General features: G+C 53.1%; 6 protein-coding genes across 6 annotated transcripts; 4 read left to right on the forward strand and 2 right to left on the reverse strand.

Moving 5' to 3' along the window:
- Positions 1–1597: 1597 nt before the first annotated feature.
- Positions 1598–4162, forward strand: A1O1_08138 (uncharacterized protein; the record flags this gene model as incomplete). Its single annotated transcript, XM_007729000.1, has 1 exon — positions 1598–4162. One exon carries the CDS (start codon positions 1598–1600, stop codon positions 4160–4162), a length of 2565 nt encoding a protein of 854 aa, XP_007727190.1.
- A 2903-nt stretch (positions 4163–7065) lies between these two features.
- Positions 7066–8347, forward strand: A1O1_08139 (uncharacterized protein; the record flags this gene model as incomplete). Its single annotated transcript, XM_007729001.1, has 4 exons — positions 7066–7451; positions 7512–7632; positions 7689–7751; positions 7787–8347. 4 exons carry the CDS (start codon positions 7066–7068, stop codon positions 8345–8347), a joined length of 1131 nt encoding a protein of 376 aa, XP_007727191.1.
- A 761-nt stretch (positions 8348–9108) lies between these two features.
- Positions 9109–10046, forward strand: A1O1_08140 (uncharacterized protein; the record flags this gene model as incomplete). Its single annotated transcript, XM_007729002.1, has 2 exons — positions 9109–9518; positions 9719–10046. 2 exons carry the CDS (start codon positions 9109–9111, stop codon positions 10044–10046), a joined length of 738 nt encoding a protein of 245 aa, XP_007727192.1.
- Positions 10047–10423: 377 nt separating this feature from the next.
- A1O1_08141 (uncharacterized protein) lies at positions 10424–11878 on the reverse strand (the record flags this gene model as incomplete). The annotated part of the gene is made up of 1 exon (XM_007729003.1): positions 10424–11878. The coding sequence occupies one exon, from the start codon at positions 11876–11878 to the stop codon at positions 10424–10426; it is 1455 nt and encodes a 484-aa protein (XP_007727193.1).
- A 4381-nt stretch (positions 11879–16259) lies between these two features.
- A1O1_08142 (uncharacterized protein) lies at positions 16260–16901 on the forward strand (the record flags this gene model as incomplete). Its single annotated transcript, XM_007729004.1, has 1 exon — positions 16260–16901. The coding sequence occupies one exon, from the start codon at positions 16260–16262 to the stop codon at positions 16899–16901; it is 642 nt and encodes a 213-aa protein (XP_007727194.1).
- A 570-nt stretch (positions 16902–17471) lies between these two features.
- A1O1_08143 (uncharacterized protein) lies at positions 17472–17915 on the reverse strand (the record flags this gene model as incomplete). The annotated part of the gene is made up of 2 exons (XM_007729005.1): positions 17472–17591; positions 17730–17915. 2 exons carry the CDS (start codon positions 17913–17915, stop codon positions 17472–17474), a joined length of 306 nt encoding a protein of 101 aa, XP_007727195.1.
- Positions 17916–18516: the final 601 nt, after the last annotated feature.

The raw sequence follows: 18516 nt of genomic DNA on the forward strand, positions 1-18516 counted from the left end.
CTCAAATCTGTTGATGCTACAATTTGGTGATGGGTGTCGATTCGCAGGCAGAAAAAGGCTAGACTCTGCGGAGAATTATTTTTTTCTTTGCTTCCCCCCTCGAGGCACAACTGACCAACGGCGGTTGACCGAGTTTGAAGGATCCCCATACAAGTACCATAGTACGAGTACCACAGTTAGTACCTACCTATAGGTGGCTGTTCCAAGTGGCTTGATGGGTGTCAGATGCCCCGGGTCAAGCCTGACTGACTAGCTGCTGTGGCTGCAGTTCGGCTACTGATGGAAACCAACCTTTATGACCTACCAAGTACTCGCTTTTCTCCAGCTGTGTCCGCCCGAACTCGTCTACTACGTACACAGTACTACAGTATACAAGTAGTGTACCCGCTGCCAGCTGGCACACGGGACTGATCCCACAGTCTCAGACCCTTCAGCCTCCCAGTCTGGGGTGGAGCCAGCGTTCGTGACCTTTTTCTTTCACATGGAGGCTCAGGGAATGTCTAGAGGCGGGCTTAGTACCATGCGAGGAGGAAATTTTTCTATCACTCGTGCAGGCGTAGTAAACGTGTTATTGGTGGTCTTATAGCTGTGGGCCGCTGTCGACTGTTCGATCCAAGCACGCAGAACGTGAAGAAGAAAAGGAAGAGGCGATGAGTGGTGACCGAGCAGGACTACGAGAGGGCCGCGATCGTGATCGCGATCAGTTGAGGAATTCGTTGTCGAACGGGGAGATAGGTCAGGTAGGTCCGGTAGGTAGATAGTCCTGCAACATGCTGACATGGCAGATATCAGGAAGATTCGCGTGTCGATACCGGCAGACCGCGGAGATCCCTTTGTAGTTGTGCTTAGGACAGGATGCAGCAGTAGATGGTAGTACTGCAAGATTCCAGAACGGGAAGAGCATGGCAAGAATCAAGGTTCGCTTCTGTTTCTGACCTCTCTCTGTGTATAGAAGTAGTCCTGCGTACTGCACACGGCGTTACGTCGGTGGCCGAGTTGTTCTCTGTGGTACAGAGTGTACAGGTTAGTAGGGATGGGATGCAGACTAGGATACAGGTTTGAAACTGCCGCTGTGGTGGCTGAGGGCTGAGGGCTGAGGGCTAGGGACTGAGGGCTGCTGCTCCCCGCTGCCACTGGTCGACGTTTCTTCTGACAATTTCTAGCATCGAACCAGGTTGCATGCAGCGTCGACTCGCTATCTTGCTATCTTCTCTTCCCCCTGCGCCTCAAAGAAGAAACTGCGGCTAGAGCAAGACACTTGCATCGGCTCAGGGACTGGTGGCGTTTGTCTTGCATTTTATTGACAGCCGGTCTCCATACCCACGTACTTGAGACTTGGGGCCCCCGGTCCAGTCCTTTCTCGAATACCTCCGTGCTTTATCCAAGTCTCCTCCTCTTTCTTCACCAACGTCGGCAGTTTATTTGTTCCTGGTCCTCTCCAGCATCTTACCTATGCATGGTCGACCGACATAAAGTACCCCCCGGCTCCCTCCGGTCTCTGACGTCTACTCGTCTGCGCTGAATCAGAATATCCCCCTGACTGCGTGGTCAAGTTCACCTTCTGAACTTGCAACAGAACCGGTCCGCAGTACCCCAAATGAAGTTTGGACAAACCCTCGTGCAGAGGTCCGTACCGAAATGGGCTCCATACAACGTCAATTACAATGAACTCAAAAACCTCATCAAGGAGAGAACCTCCGCCGGCGTGGCTGTACCCGTTGACATCCCAGCCCAGGGAAAGTCGCGGTGGGAAGAGTTGGATAATCTGTTGTTCAACTACTTGTCAGCAGAATACGACAATGTCACCCTCTTCCTACGAAGCAAGCAAGGCGAAATCGAAAGGCGCCTTGCCCATGTCGAAAAGCAAATCGGCATAGCACGACGGGCGGTGCAGGACAACGCGCTGGACAAACCCATACTGCAGGCCCGCAAGTACCGGCAGCTGGCCAAGGATATTGAAGAGATAGGCGATGAGATACAAAACCTCGCACGCTACGCTGCTGTACAGCGAACCGCTTTCCGCAAGATACTCAAGAAGTACCGCAAGTGGACAGGCTCCACGTCGTTGCAGACTCGATTGGACGTTGAAGTATTCTCATCGAACAAATTGCGGACCGACTTCTCGGATTACCTGCAACAACTGGCAGAGGTCAAGACCATTCTGACCGACGAGCTTGCTGGTCCCATGCTCACTGGACGGCGTCGAGAAACTTCCCTCGGTCAACAGCAGAAACGGGTTTCCGCATCAACAAAACGGTCGCCCATCGCGCAGATCAACGAAGCCCTGCTGCGGGGTCCGCTTGCGTTCGATGCAGCCATCTCAACGGTGCCCTATGGCGAGGCTGCTGGCAGCGCTTTTTACTGGATTCACCCTGATAATCTGGACGAGGCGCGCATGCTTCTGCTCCGGCACATGCGCGATCCTGCCGGTTCTGCCACTCATCCTAGAAGAAACTCCGCCGAGTCGGAGGAAGCCCGCAAAAGAGTCACATCTTTCTCGGATGCCAATTCTGCCCTCAGTCATATGGTGCTCTTTGACAATTCACAGAGGTTTATCAGAGACACCAGTGTCTCCAGACCGTCACGGATCGCATTAAGTGCGCATTGGAGCCGCGATCCCGAAGCCGTCGTTACGCTGGCCGGACTCTCACCTACTTCTTCCGCAGGTACAATACTCACAGTCAGTCGGAAAGCACTAGGCAAAGCCCTTGACCGCGACTCGCTCGCATCAGATGCTTCGAACGAGGTGCGCGCCATTCATCACTATCTGTCAGAGCATAGAGATGTCAAGCCGCTGGCCGAAGTTTGCATGAAACGCTCCCGATACATAGGGATGAACAATACAAACGAGGTTGCCAACTGGGCGACGCTGGATACCGCCGTCACCGTCGCCCCTGTGCAAGCAACCGAAATCGGTGAACCGCAGCATCAGTCGCCTGCCGGCGACGCATTTCCCTATGCAATTCTACACATCCGCTGGGAGTTTGCCCGGACGCCGACTGTCGTTCGGGCATTTGATGAGTCGCACTTGGTGGAGCGAGTTCACGACTTTAGCCTCGAAGACATGGCCATTCACTCTGCTCAAAAAGACTTGCCCCCACCCTCGTGGCATTCTGTGCTGGAGAAGGACATCAGAAAAGTGCCACTTGTCCCTCGCCTCTCCAGGTTTGGAGCGTCATCACGGTCCCGGCTGAATGCCTCGGATGCCGTGGGGTTGTCCTCGGGCCCGTCGTCCACGGAGGGCCGTCCGGATAGTGTCTTTTCAGCACCGATGGGCGGACAGTCTTCCGTAACTTCGGATGACGGTGGCGTCATTGGCACGCCCGCCACTGCGTCCAAGCCAACCCCTGAAACAACAAAGGCTCGACGGAAGAAGCGAGCACGGATCCAAGTTCCTGAACGTGAGTCTCGTCCAAGCAGATATTGGAACGAGTTCGACGATGGAGATTCGGACGGAAACCCCAGTGACGAGTATGTTATCTATGTTGACCCAGACGAGCCCGTGTTCCCTGGTGCCGAGACGGTCTCCAAGGCCTTCGGGGCCATGTATGACAGCTTCAGCAGAGGCACAGGAAAATTGATATCCTGGCTGCCGCTCGCCTCGACGCGCGTGGGACATACCGCCGACGGAGAGCGGGCACCGCTTCTGGCCGATCAACTGAACAGCGAGGGAGATCCCGACTCTTCGAGCTCGGACACGGACGGGTTCACTGTGCCACCGCAGCATCAGCCGCATAAAAGCCGGCGGAGGAAAGATGGTCCCAAACGACAAAGTTCCAGCGGCTACCGACCTCACCAGTTGCTTAGTCCTCGACAGCGAGCGCTGGAACGCACCCTGTTCTATTTCTATAGTGGCTTACTGGCTCTTGCCTACGTCCTTCTGGTCATGTCGAGCATACTTTTGGGGACGGGCCGTAGAAAGGCCATGGTTGAAGTTGACGCTGGCGTCCTTGCCGGGGTCATTTTTGCCGAGATGTGTGCCATCACCGCTGTGATCCTGATTTTCATGAGGAAGCAAAGGTTGAGTGTTTTGCATTGGGGACTTGTCGGAGTCATGGTTGCGAGTGTTGTGGTGATTGGGGTTGCTTTACTCGCCCTGATGTTCGCCAACATTAAAGGCGCCACGGAAAGAAAAGGCCACTCGAAGCTGGCGAGTGGGTGAAAGTGCTGCTTGGTTCATGACTGACAGTGGAAAAGAAAACCAAGTTTCAACAAGCCACCTGGGGTGAGAAAAGAGGGCCAGGCCGGCATTCCTCCATATCCTAATGAACCCTAGGAGGGCATACGTACCACTTGGTGGGCTCCAGCGTATCATGGGATTCCATCTTTTTTCCATGTACGGACTGCAGTCCGTAGCGTCTTGTTAAGGCCGTTCGCTATGGTGAGAATAGGGACAAGGAGGTTTGACGGGCATCGACACAAACGTTGATGAGGCATGCATCATCCTGACGGCATTATATGCGACTACACGAGATGATATCATCAACGCTCACACAGCGCTCAACACAAAGCGTCAATGAATGCTATGAGCTCTGTGGCTGTAGCAACAAGCATGCTACGACTACCGAAAGGATTATATCATGGCGCGTTGAGTTGCCCCTATCTATGCACCACGCCACGATACCCGAGTATTTACTGGTGCTCGCCGTCAAGGTCGTGGACATGGAGTGACGCCAGTGCCTTCGCGGCGAGGTAGTCCTGACGAGGAATATAAATATCAGGCTCGTATCACGTTCTATGAACGCTGTGCTCTACCCCAACTCCCAATTCCGAACTCAAGGCTATTATACCCGTGTCAACGATTCAGCCCAACTCAGCTACTAGTTTCCATCTCAGACTTACATGAGGGAATGCGATGCAGTCCTATAGGACAACGTTGTACACTGTTCGAATCGACGCCGACGTTGCTGCCCACGACAAAAGCACATGCTAGCGTCCATGGCTGTAGATAAGACCAAACTTTGTCTACGATCCAGCTGGATCCATACATGTACGTAGTTATCTTTTTGTTCTCCCAGGAATACTCCCTAGACTCTAGACGCTCAGGTATGGTATTGCTTTTGCAGCTCTCGGCTCGGTGGCACTACTGTTTTGGTCACTTTGCAATGGTGGTTTCTTCATTTCCATTTGCCAGCACCCTAGGATAGACTACCTGGGCCCGCCCCTGTATCGGGCAGGAGGATATGCACCTGATACGCGACGGTTTGATATGATAGCTCCATCGAGCTTGCCCTCGCATTGCACCCTCGCCCCATTCGTGCGACCAGCTTTCTTTCGTGCGACATAGTTGATCAAGCCAATATTGCAACGTGGCAGATTCACTGCCGTTTCCCACCCACTGTCTCTGCACCAGTTCGCAAGGTATCGTTATAGCCTAGAACATCGGCCTGGAGGCGAGAGACTGGGTGAAATGAGAGGTTTTACGCAGGCGAAAGGAGCAACATAGGCAGGCATGCTCTGAGCATATTCGATTGGTGAGGCAACCATTGCTGAAGTGCTACCGGGTTCTGGAGAAATTTGAATCAGAGTGAGAATGTCCTTGACTGCAGCCGTAAGCGACACGACGGACGTGTGATTGGCGTGGAGGATGGGAAGCACGATGCCGAGTCCATTGTCGCAGCACTCTCAAGCCCGAAAGTGGAGGTGGCGTGGATCCTCAGATTGGACAATTCAACGAGCCAGCAGGCAAGTCTGAACAGCCAGAGAGGCTTGGTGGATCGTCGTAAGATGCCTATTTGGGGAGAGTTTGAGGGCGGAGGCGAGTGCGTAGCTCCCAAAGGGTATATCGAAAGAAGTAGACCGTCCCCGAGGTAAGCATAAAGACCAGGGCGAGGACCACCAAAGTTGCACTGGTATTCATTATTGTAGTTGCGTACAGTCTGGTTGAATGATTTCGATGCTGGGGGAAGATATCCGTGAGAGATGAGGCAGGATCCTGCAAGCTCAGCTGTTGTTTTGTTTTCTGCAGTGCCTCGATAGGGACCTGGAACCACGAGGTCGTTGCTCCCCTGCTTCAGGGAAGCGCAGTCACGACGGCAATGCCAATACCAGCCATGGTTGGGGACAAACTGCATTGCGACTGCTGCGCAGACCATATTGTGGGCTCGGTTGCAACTGCCTGGGTTGCTCATCATATGTGAGATGACAGATAAAGAAGTCAAATATCAAGCCATAGTGGGAGTTCCATATATCTCTTCACTTGAACCTGGCGTACAAATGACAGCTCACATTTGTCTGAGAGGCCCGGCATTGCATCGTCCTGTTGCTCGCCTACCTGGGGGGTCAAATCGCAACTTCTAAGCTTTCAGACATGTTGCTGGGTGCGTGTTGAAAAATATGTCGAGCCTTACAGACCGCGTCTGTTCGTGCCGACGCCCTCTTATATTTCACAGCACCCACGTGGGGTGTATAAGACCGGTTCCTCCGCCGAGCCATCGTGTGCTGCTTCATTTACTGAGCGGATGCGCAGAGTCTATCTGAAACGAATTGGTGGAAGGGAGTTCAGGTTGAAAGAGAAACACAGAGGAGAGAGATATTGCTGAGTAATCCATCTCCGGCGAAACATAGGGCTTGTTAGTGCAAAGTTGCTGGCTGGCTTGTTCCGACAGGTTCAGTTGCCGACGTCTTCCGGGCGGTACTTTTGTTCGATTCCAATATTCCTGAAACCTTGCGAGGAGCATGTCCGAAGCTTGCACAATGATTTGTCGAGAGAGTCGTCTGTGATCGTGGACTATCGCTTCTTCGAGGAGGAGACCAGACCGTACGGGTAATTACCCTTTGGAGGGAGATTGGGGACTCGGACGCCACAGGATGTTGGTAAGGTCACAAGCAGGTTGGACTAACAGTGTTCTGTTCTTGTCAGCGCTGGTACAAGTTGTGACCTGCTATACCGTCCCCAAATATGTGACAGATCATGGTGGGTGATTGACTCGGAGCGTCTCTGATCAGGCTTGATGGAACTGAACTCATTTGGTGTCCCTTTGTCCGATGCTCATGGAAGATGGCTGACCAATTTGTACTTTGATCCCAGCTCCGATCATCTGGCTACACTCCGATGATCCATTCATGCCCAGCGATATTTTGGGCCATGTCTTGCACACGAGACCGTTCCGTGGGTTCGATCCTATACCGGACGTGCCGCCCTTGGATCTAGATAACCTGTCGTCTCTCAACAAGTATGGCAAGGAAATCTATCTGACGTCTATCGACAATGTCACCACCAACCCTAGTTGGCTCTTGGGAGAGACACCAGACGCAACCGGGGCACTGAGAAATTCTACTGCTTGTGCTGTTGTGGTCGTCGAGAGGAGCCATCAGCAAGTTGATGCTTTCTATTTCTACTTCTACTCTTTCAATGAGGGTGCAGATATCACCCAGGTTGTACCTCCGCTGGACAGGATCTTCCCGGACGCCAGCCCTGGCAACCACTTTGGAGACCACGTGGGCGATTGGTAGAGTTGCACCGCTCGGCATCACTTGCTTTGAACTACTGCTGAGTCGGCCGCGCTTAGGGAACACAATATGATCCGCTTTAAGGAGGGCAAGCCAACAGGCATATACTTCAGTCAACATGGCAGTGGCCAGGCCTGCAAATGGGACGATGAAACATGCTTCTCCAAACAGGGTGAGAGAGTGAGTGACCTGTCAAAGTTACCATGGCTCGGCCAGTCATGCTAAGCACCTTGCAGCCGGTGGTCTTCAGCGCGAGAGGGTCGCATGCAAATTATCCTTCCGCAGGGCAAGCACTTCCCGTTCTTAGCTTCTGTCAAGTAAATGCTGACTTGAGCTGGGTAGGAGCCATATTCATGACGAAGCTCTGGTGGACATTGCGGATAAAGGTCGGATCTGGGACCCTGTTCAACCAGCATACTTCTACCAGTACGACCCCGCCACGGATGTTCTCACGCCAGCAGACCCAGGCACGTACCCCACAGACTGGTTTCATTTCACTGGCGCATGGGGCGATAAGAAATATAACGACAGCGATCCTCGACAGGTCACGGTTCCCTACTTCGGCCTGAAGAAGTACGAAAACGGACCTACCGGACCGAAGTGCAAGCATCTGGTCCGAAAGGGCTTGATGCCAGACGAGCGGCCCAAGCCGAACATGATGAAGGTCTTGGTCGGCTGGTATTTGTCTCTGTATGGTTGCTGTCTGAAAGGACATAGTGCATGGGTGGTGATCATATTCACCCTCGTGGCTCTCGCGGCGACCATATTTGTGATGGTGTTGACAATCAAAAAGGTTGGCCCTACGCTGAGGAGGCGGCTGCGCAGAAGACGAGGTGAGAAGGGATCGGCCGAGTTGAACATCCCGCTACTGGATGTCGAAAGAGCAGAAGATTAATCATAGACCGACACTCTGGCATGAACACCTAGCGCCAGACCTGGCGACATAGATATCAATCAATATAGACGCTTTGGACATCTGGTTCTGGCCAAGAAGTGCCTGGAGGATAATGAGGTGGAAGTCCTACTGGCCATCCATCTCCCCTGCTCGGGATTGTATACGGCTACTCGTAGCTGGCCCTAGCAGTCCTGTGGTCAGGGAATTTGTATTCTGTAGGGCATTGTCCAGATAGTACAGCTGAGACTAAAACGTACTGCTAGTACTGCTAGTACTGCTAGTATCTTATCTCCCAGACTCGGACGCCAGTGCCACGAGATTTAACCGACGTTATCGCACAAATATGATTGGCCAGGGGTGGAAATGTCGTCATGACGTCAATAAGACGGGCAGGGGCGAACCGCATTGGACGAACCATGCGGCTGGTGACTTTCTCCCCCGGAATTGTTCAAGCCAGATGCGCCAGCAGTTTCCCACTGCAGTTCATAGTTGACTGCCGGCTCGTTGCGTACGCGGCGTCTCTCTGTCCCGGACGTGGAGCTGCTGTCCTTATTGCCTACCTACCTACCTTAGGTAAACTTACATGATTTCGATGCAGACGCGGCGAGAGAGGTCAATTGATTCTTGCTCGTGATTGTCCGTGTTTGATTCTGTACCTTGTACAGGTCAACCATCTCGAGGCTATAGCAGAGCGAGAACACCTACTACGTACCGCATTTCATCGCCTCCATCCGGGTGACCGTCGTCAATACTAATACGCCATGGCCGACGTCGACGCCGAGACCCAAACCGCCGCCCACGAATCCACGCCCCTCCTACCGTCGGACCGAGTCTACCTGCACCGACTACGACAGTCGCGCGACTTCATTGCCTGCCACATCGTCAAGATCCACGGCGAGGACTCCTGGGTGTGGCTCGTCCGCCGGCAGCTGCAGCGCTTTCTCGCCAGCAAATGGGGGCACTATTTTGTGATCCTGCTCGTCTCGGCCGACATCAGCTGCATCTTCGCCGACTTCCTCGTCTCGCTGCACATCTGCGAGCATGCGGGCGACAAGGACTTCAATCTGCATGCGTGGCGGACGGCGAATGACGTGTTGGGCTTCGTCAGTCTGGCCTTCTCGTGTCTCTTCATGGCCGAATTGCTGGGCAGCATCTTTGCTTTTGGGTTCGAGTATGTTTAAACCCCTTTATCCATATCCATATCCATATCCGTCATTTGTTATGCTTCGTCATACTAGCCCCCACAGACGTACCATATTAGTAGCGGCAAGTGTGCTGCGCTCCAGCCCATTTTTGGTTTCTTTGTCTCTTCGTTGGGGTGTTTGGCCCGTCGAGTGAAGAATTACTGACTGATCTGTGGCGCACCTCTAGCTACTTCCGCTCCAAGTTCCACATTTTCGATGCCCTGGTCATCATCGCGGCGTTTATCATCGACGTCCTCCTGCGTGGTCCTCTCGAAGAGGCGGGCTCCTTGGTCGTCGTCTTCCGGTTGTGGCGTATCTTCAAAATCATCGAGGAATTCTCCACCGGCGCTGCAGACGAGCTTGAGGAACTGCAGGAGCGGATCGAAGCCCTGGAGCGCGAGAAAGACGAGGTCGTCAAGGAAAACCAACAGTTGAGGTATAGGACAGGTTATGCCGCTGAAGGGGACACAACTGGTGGGACTAACGGCCATAATGGTGGTGGTTTTGGTCAATGAAGAGACGGCAAGGATGGATAATAACGAGCATGAACTGGTCACTATATACGATTCGAACAGGCGTTTTTGGCGCCGTATGGGCAACGAATAATGACGGGACAAAATAATGAGTATACCGGGTTCAACGAGACACGAGAAGAAGGATTCATGGATATTCATAAAGATAAAGTGATTCGATTCGTTCAACCTGAGGCTCGCTGATGTGGCTCTTTCTGCGATAAAATCGTCAAAACAAGACAGGATCGGACAGCAGCTCAAACTGCGCCGTAATGATAGTCGTCGTATATCCTCACAAAAAAAGTCCTTCCGGATGTTAAATCCTTGTCATCAAGCTGCACTCGCCGGCAACAGCTGGGTCGGGCCGCTACAGACTCCCGTCAGGACCGTGCTCGGTCACACTCCTCGATGAACCTATATATCCCCTCTAGTCCTTCGTAGCCTTTTCCACCTGTCGAAGCGTGATGGCTTTCCTTGGTGGACAGAGGACGTGGCTGGAAGAAATACATGGCAGCGTCACCGTCCCCGTCCGCGTCCGACTCACTGTCGTGCAAGCTGAAATAGCCAGATGGCGACGAAATCCACGGATTCTGTGCCAAAGCCCCACCAAGCATTTCGAACGCGTTGGCTGAGTGACTGGTCGCAGAGACGTGGGAAAAGCCCGCCGAGGGCTGCTGCGGTGGAGAAAGCATTTCGTGCCACTCAATGCGGTCTCGTTTGACCCGCTTCGTCGCGCGGACGTCGTGGGGAGAATCGATGCAGACCTCGCTGGCAGTCTCGCTTGGTGCGAAGGGGAAAAGAAGTGCCATCTCCGTGCCATTGTGGGAGTCGAAATCCTCGTCTTGGCCAACGATTCCGCGCTTGATGTTCAGTTCCCGACACAGGCTCTCCACGGTGTCCGCGTCACAGCCCGGAAAGCGGACTCTTAGAGTGGAACTGTTGTGCAGGGAGATCGGGAGGCCTCCCAGAACTGCTAGATGTTTGAGGTCGTTCATGATGGCCGCTAGATCCTTCAGAGCACGGGCAAAATCGACCGCGAGATTAGACATCAGAGTAACATTGTTCAATGTGTCCTCGTGTGCCTCGTAGTCACAGTCGCAGTCGCAGTCCTCGGAGGCAGTAGAGCGAGGGACGGTGCTCAAGGGGCCAATGGCCGTGATGGTTGGGGAGACTTTGAAGTCGAGGAACGAGCCCGGAGCGTTGACTGGAGACATGTCCATCATGTGCCTGGCTTCATCTTGTAGATTGGACACGGCCCGGAATCGTTTCTCTCCGGTGTGTGGGTGTGCGCCATCAAATCGTGCCTTCTGGCCTGAGAGCCAAAAGGCGCGAACCGCCTGAGAGACGTTGTTGACCACCTGTGCCGGAGCGGCTGGCGAGTGCGAGAAGTATCTCGCTCCACCAGCACGACCGCCTCCAAGGCCGTATCCGCCTGCGGAACGACACAAGGTGCCGCCAGTCAGATTCGGTCGGAGGGCAGAGGCAAACGGTGCACGGCCGGTCGAACGGCCAACTGCAGAGGCGGTCCGAGAATAGGGATAAGACGCTCGACTAGGTCGAGAAGCATTACGCCCTGGTTGCGAGGAGAAGTGTCTGATGGTGGAATTGAGGGCATGTCTGGTGCTGTACCAGCGGCTTTGACTCTGGCGGATCCCCGCAACTCGAGTGGCCGGCTGTCGCTGGGAGACGCGAGCATAGGCGGGATGCGCTTCGGCTTCGATCGGTCGGGAGGCTTGGGGCAGCTTGTCTCGGATCAGTCGCCCCGTCTTCTCGAAGGCGTATCGGATGAGCCTCATGGCCTTGGGGACCAGGAGATGGCCTCCTGATGCCGCCATGATGATGCCCACTCAATATGTAGAGTAGTAGAGGTGTGAGAGATGGTGAGGAGTGGATGGGAAGAAGTTGAAATGAAAGAGGTAGTCAGGTCGTTGATTCTTCGGGGCCTGCGCTGCGCCGTCGCCGTTTGCCACCGAGTCACTCCCCGCATTCAAAACAATGTCCGAAGTCCGAACATGGTCACGTGAAGAGGTCTTGGCGGGTTTGACTTGGGTTTCATTCAGCTTTGGTGGGTACCTAATAACTTCTGTTCTCATCTTTCTACCTTCCCGTTCTTCGATCATGTACTACTATATTGCGCTTGCATGTGTTTCCTGTAATGGCAAAGGAATAGATTCGACTTTCCTATGGTGCGCCTTGTACCACATATCTCGGTGAGCTACTTGTTAGTCAACATAGACATCTCAGCATCTGCTTCATAAAGCCAGGTTTGTCCCACTGCCTCGCCGTTCAGTGCAAACAGTTTTATGTTCTATCTCAGACGCTCTAGCCTCTCCTCCTCTATGTCTGAGATGGATGGAAGGTCTATGGCTCAATTCAACAAGCTAAGGCTGAAGACATCTAAACGGAGAGTCCTGCTGGCCCTTCTCAGTACAGAAACGACGCCAATGAAAGCCTGCAAGGCAGCACTATCAGATAGATGATGGTAGGGGGGCTCCTTCCCATCAAGCGCTCATTTCTTGTGCGGCTGTTGAGCATCCTCGCATCCTTGCATCCTCCATGTAATCACAATGTGGTAGCAGTACCCATCGAACTAGTGACGCTGGCCCCGCTGCTCGAGGCTGTCGACCCGGCCGACAGAATCGGGGGACTATTTGAACGGTTCCCAGCCTCAGAGATCAACCAGTGTGGTGTTGTCCTATGGTCGCCGCCATGGGATCTCCAGGGGTGGGGAGGTGACAGAGGGTGTTTTGGCGGAAATGGGCTGGTTGCTCACCGCATGCACTGATATTATGGAGGTGACTAATCGATGGAGAGGACAAAGGCGAGAGAAAACTCTTGTCATCGAGATATAGGATCGTTGCAAAATACAGACGCCTCCTAACATCACATGCCGCATTGGAATCTGATCGTGGCCATCATCTCCCTCGGTCCCAGCCACAGGCGGCACAAGCTACGGGGCCGCACAGTCCACTATGTTGCCGCTCATGAGTTCCAGAAGGCTTCTAGGAACTTCAACTTGATCATGGGCTGTCCAAAGTACAAGAAATCCGTGCAAGCACGACGAGTGCCATCTACACCCTGTGGGATGGTACGAAGGCTTCAACAGGCTTAACGACATGCCTGGCAGCAGAATGGTGATCACAGCACAACAATAGCCCTTGCAATGTGTCAGGTTCACGTTGACAGAGGTATTTCCGGGACAAGATAGGGGTGATAGTATTATACCTCCTGCCCACAATAGCCAGGACAAGGATTCTCCCAACCTCCTCGACACTTGAGACACGGAGCGTTCTCGAATGCACGCTGTCGTCACTCCCAGCATCAGCGCGTGCAATTATCAACGGCAGTACACTCAGTGATGCTGCACGACGGTCAAGGTGATCGGATCAAGACGAGGCGATCGGTCTAGACCATCAGAAGGCCTATACAGGCATACCGCGAAATGCTTTTTCTTGACAGTTTCACTTCACAACGAGGCTGGGCAACTTATGATGTGTCTACCTGAGCAAGAGCATAGCGAGGGCACCATTCACGTCACGGACGTGGTGCGCAATTGTCAATGTCTGAGTGCCAAGTCGAAGCCTTCAAACTCAGGCAACAGGCCTCAGGACAATCGACATAGGAAGTATCTCAAGCACTAGTTGAATGAGCAATATCGCATTTTGATTGTCCTCAGCGCCAGCCAGCAATATGCAGATTGTGTTAGCGCAAGTCTCGATGATTTCCTGTCCGTCGCCAACTTTCTGTCCCGTTAGAGCGAGCTCTATCGCCAATACCTGTTTGTTGGTAAGGAAGATGACTTAGGCTTTAGGCAGACGACAACTGGCATAGAAAGCCCCCTTTCACTGCAGTCTCAACTGCTGTCAATACTGGTAGACTGACGGCCTTGACGGGTTCATGACAGGAGCTGCTTGCCAGTATACGGGCTTGAAGATCCCGTGTGTTGTCTCCACCAATGGTATGAACATGTGTCTCTCCATCTGAATGGAAGTCACTGTGGTGTTGCGCAACCGGAGTCGCTGCGAAAGGAGGCGACCACGTCCTGCGCGGCTGGACTGGCATGGTACGACGTTGCAAGGGATCAGCATAGCTTACAATGGTTACATCGACGACTCCCATATGGAATGTTTCTTTGCATCCGACGCCGCGTGTGGAGAGAGGATCTGCTTGGCAAACAGCAACAGAGTTTTCCAGAGGGATGGTTCGGGACAAGTACAGGCAAGTGATCTTCCGCGCATTGAAGGGATTGTCGAATCAAAGAACCGTGGCCACTGGTAGAGCCACTGGATATCTTGCCAGACACTTCACGCTGGACTGATGCGACACTTACAACCGTGCGGACGGTGTTCCAAACACGACAAAGCCTTGTCACGAAGTTAATCTTCAGCTTGCAGTATGCATTTGTCAGTGAAACTTGCTGTCGAAGGTACAGTTTTGGAACGAGTTGCCTGAAAGTTAACTTCGCACGGCCTCGGGACGATGCAAGGGGAATTACGTCGTATATTCCGCACCTGCAGATCACCACCTAATTTGCGCATCATGGGCAAGCCCAAAGTTCTGCCTGATGCACAGTCTTGGCTCTTCTCGCGGCGCCCTTTACTACAGCCGGACTTTGTACCAGCAACTTGCGACACGTCAACGTCGAGGTTGCGAAGAGCTCTTGCATGCAGGTGTGCGGAGGGAATAACAAATATTATTATGCACACAAGTGGAGTGTGTGAGAGTGTCATCCAGACGTCGCCTTCACACGTCAAGCTTGGGCCAACCAACTCAATGCACATGGGGAGAAGACAGATGGGAAACCATGTGCAACAGAGGAGAATGAGTAAGCGCACAGATCAAGCAGATTTGAGTCCGTCTAGCGTCTTACCACCACAAATGCATGCGAAAGAACAACGTTAGTTTTGGGGCATGATCTGCTGGACGCTTGTGCACGGGGCTTCCGTGCTGGATCGGGGCGTCCGTGCACTATTCCAGAAGCTAGACGATGATAGTTTGCTCTGTGGCTTACGATAGTCGAGCTTGGAGAACGAGGCTCGTGGTGGTAGGCGAGTCGAGCGATGCTCAGGCCAGGGGTAAGTAGGGCATTGGGACTGGTGGCGATCTCGGTAATCTGCGAGTGACAAAGAAATGTGTCTTTTAGGACATCAAGGCGTTGCCTGGTCCTGGTAGGTAGTCATGCGGCGGCGGAGGGTAACAGGACCATGGGGAGTATAAGAACAGGGACATGGCAGGGGAAGACAAGGAGAGTTCAAAATTGATACCCATATCGCAAGCCCGGGGACTGTGGATATTGCGCTAGTTCTGAAGTAGAATAGTCTTTCAAGCCCCCGGACCTAATCAGGACTAGCGGAAGCCTAAACACACGACCCAGGCCGGTCTTTTTTGCGCCTAACTTGAAGGTTGTTGGAAGAGGCGCCCGTCAACACTTGACTGATTCCCTCGCTCACGCTCAAACTCATCCGATCCTTCTGGTCTCCTATCTTTCTCTCATTCTGTCAGCCACTGTTCGGCGTTCAGGTCTGGCAGTTGTCCTTGACGGCAAGATCCATGCTACAGTCTCCAACGCTGTCAATAGCCTTATGACATTTCCGGGAAGAAGAGTATACACAGTTATGCTACTTACTGGACCCCTGCTCCAGGCGAAGTTTCGTCCATCAGGCACCCGCATTGGCTTTCTCAGCTACTGCAGGATTCATCAGGTTAGCCTTTTTGGGCGAAACTTACAAGCTATGGCACATCGCTTGCTGGTTGGCTTCCCTCGTTTGTTCTTCTGCGCGACCCATGCGTCGTCCCATGCACCTTGGAGCGCCCTTACAGCAATCTTCGTGTGCGGTACTTCCCCAGAATGCTCGTTCAGCCGCACATCATCAACCCTCTGCCAGTCAAATTTGAGGCCCCCTTTCTCTTGCCTTGCTTGTCCTGGTCCCTGCTGTTGTACTAGACGTGGTCGTGGCTGACTGGATGGCTCGGTAGGCTTGACCTTACCAAGCTCGATCCATGGACGTGGCGCACAGTTGTTCATCTCATGGACTTTTGCAGCCTTGAGCAGAAGAACTTCAAGTAGACTTGCATTTCCTCTTGCTTCCTCTTGCTTTGTCTTCCATCAACTCCAAAACATCCTCACTCCAGTTGCAACTTGACACGTTCCTGAACATCGCTTGACCCAACCTTCTCTAGCCTGCCTTGCATCAAGTATACATGTCGAGACCAATGATGTCACCTCTTGTGGTGCAGACCACAGATCCTCTCTGCTCTCACGCCCCACTTCACTTCTCAGTCAAACCTCAAGCAAGATATGATGCAACGCGACATGCCGCTTCAAGGCTGTTGTACATTTCCGACTGGAAGCTGAACTCGGAGTCTGCACGAGATCAACCCAGACTACGAAATTTGTTGGGCCACCTCTCTGTCCACGACCAGGCAAGGTCAATCACACATACCCAAACCAGGTCACCACCACCTGAACCAGAGCAAAGTAACGAGCTGTCTACCTACCTCCAACAAGTGCCCTCGTTCCGAGAATTCCAGGCCGCCATCGAAGTGCAGCTGGCGACCATCGTGCAGATCACAGCCGCAGCAGCTCAGCTGAAATTTGTGAACAACCATCGATATGAGGCGGCCGAGGAAGACAGCGATTGCGACAGCTACGAGGGCGACTGGAGCGACGAGGATACCGCGGCTGAAAGCGATGATAGCTTGACGGACAACGACAGCCTGGGCACAGCGTCGGAATGCAGTAGCCCAACCTCGTGTTCCAGCAAGGTTCGACATGGCGACGGCGACGAGGAGGAGCTGGATCTGTGGGCTCTGCGCCCAATGGCACCGTATATGAGGGAGCAGCCAGTTCTTTCGTGATACGGCTAAGGATTCTTGGGACATGCTTGGCTGCCTCTCAGCTTTCGTGTTTGGTTCCTTGGCAGAGTGTACAGTTAGATTCTGGTATTGTTTTCGTGAGCAGGGCGTTTTGGTCGACAGTCCGGTCTGGGGACGATGTTTATTGGGGTTGCAACGTTGGTCGTCGAACAAGCTACAAAAGGGTGGTGTTGAATGGACTAGTAAGTTGTGTGGAAATATGAAGGGAAAATCGAAGATACCCAGGTTTGAATATGTACTATTGTTGTTGAAGGTGAACTGTCCAGGTCAAAGTAATACTTTGACCGACGATGCCACTGGCAGTCTTCTCCAGTGACCTGCCACATGGACTATCTAATCCCTTCTTTCCCATCTTGGGGAATGTGTGTTGTGTGCTATCACAAATAGCCCTCGCTAATAAATGACCAAACTCCTAGGATCCTGGCAGATGTCCATCCCAAAACTCCGGGGGTTCATCCACACTGGGATCCCATTACATAATGAATAGCCGTGTCTTGACTTCTTGATGATCCTTTTTGTCCAAAAAGAGGCCCTTATGGTTTGAGGCAACTTCTAGTGCTTCTTTGCAAGGAGGTTGTTGACATCGGCACCTTCCGTGAACCACTTGGAGCTGTCAAGACTAGAGTCTCTCTGGCTGAAACGGCGGTTTACTCTGGAGCCTGATCGTGCAGCCTGGAACGAAAAATTGTCAGCCGCAGTTCCAGGGCAGGTACATTGAGGGAGTTGGAAGAGACGTTTGACCTACGACGTTGTGCGCGAGGCAGTCCAGTCGATAGGCATCATCTCCAGCACAAGGCAGAGGATACTTACAGCGTAGGTGACGCCTCCAATGGTGGCTACGGTGGCCGCACCGAAGACACTGTGCATCATTGATCGGTCTTTGGGCGTCATCTGGTGTCCCGTGACCGTCGAGGAGTATCGAGCAGCAGGGGTGCTCAGCCTTGGGCCCAAGGCCGTGACGAGGCGGCGAGAAGTGAGTTGACGTGCAGCGTTCATTTTGATGTGTGTTGTGAGTATATGAGATGATTGTTGAGGAGTTGGCGGAGTGGACTTGTGTCAAGTGGTTGATGCTCGTGTAGTTGAGTGTGATGGGTTTGTTTGAGGTTTGTACTTTCTTGTAGGATTGAAAGGCTGGATTGTGATGCTGATGATGGTCTGGAAAAGCCTACCTGATCTTGGGGAATTCTTGCCAGCTTTTAAACAATTGTGTTGTCTCGTATATCCTGCCTACCTGTGTCATGCCTTACATCACCCGCACAGACGAGCGATGAGGCAGTGTGTGGTGTGCCCAACATCACCAGACAGTTGCGCAATAATCGTCGGCAGGGCAGCAGAAACTATCAGGTGTTGGTCGAGCAGATCACCACACCAGGCACACTGGCAGACTGTCGCAGAGGAGCCAGAACGTTCCTGGGTGGATGGCGCCGGGCTTGGATCGACAATCTGACCACGGCGGGTTCCGGGGTGGTCTGTGGAGGGGCAGGATCAAGTGCCACTGGCACACGCCGCAAGCATTCGATGAGTGACAAGGCTGAGACTAGCAGGAGACATGAGATACAGACAACACTAGAAGACACCAGAGGAGAGGCAGCAAGGC

The sequence above is a fragment of the Capronia coronata genome, assembly GCF_000585585.1.
Source record: "Capronia coronata CBS 617.96 chromosome Unknown acBCG-supercont1.7, whole genome shotgun sequence".
NCBI classification, from domain to species: domain Eukaryota; kingdom Fungi; phylum Ascomycota; class Eurotiomycetes; order Chaetothyriales; family Herpotrichiellaceae; genus Capronia; species Capronia coronata.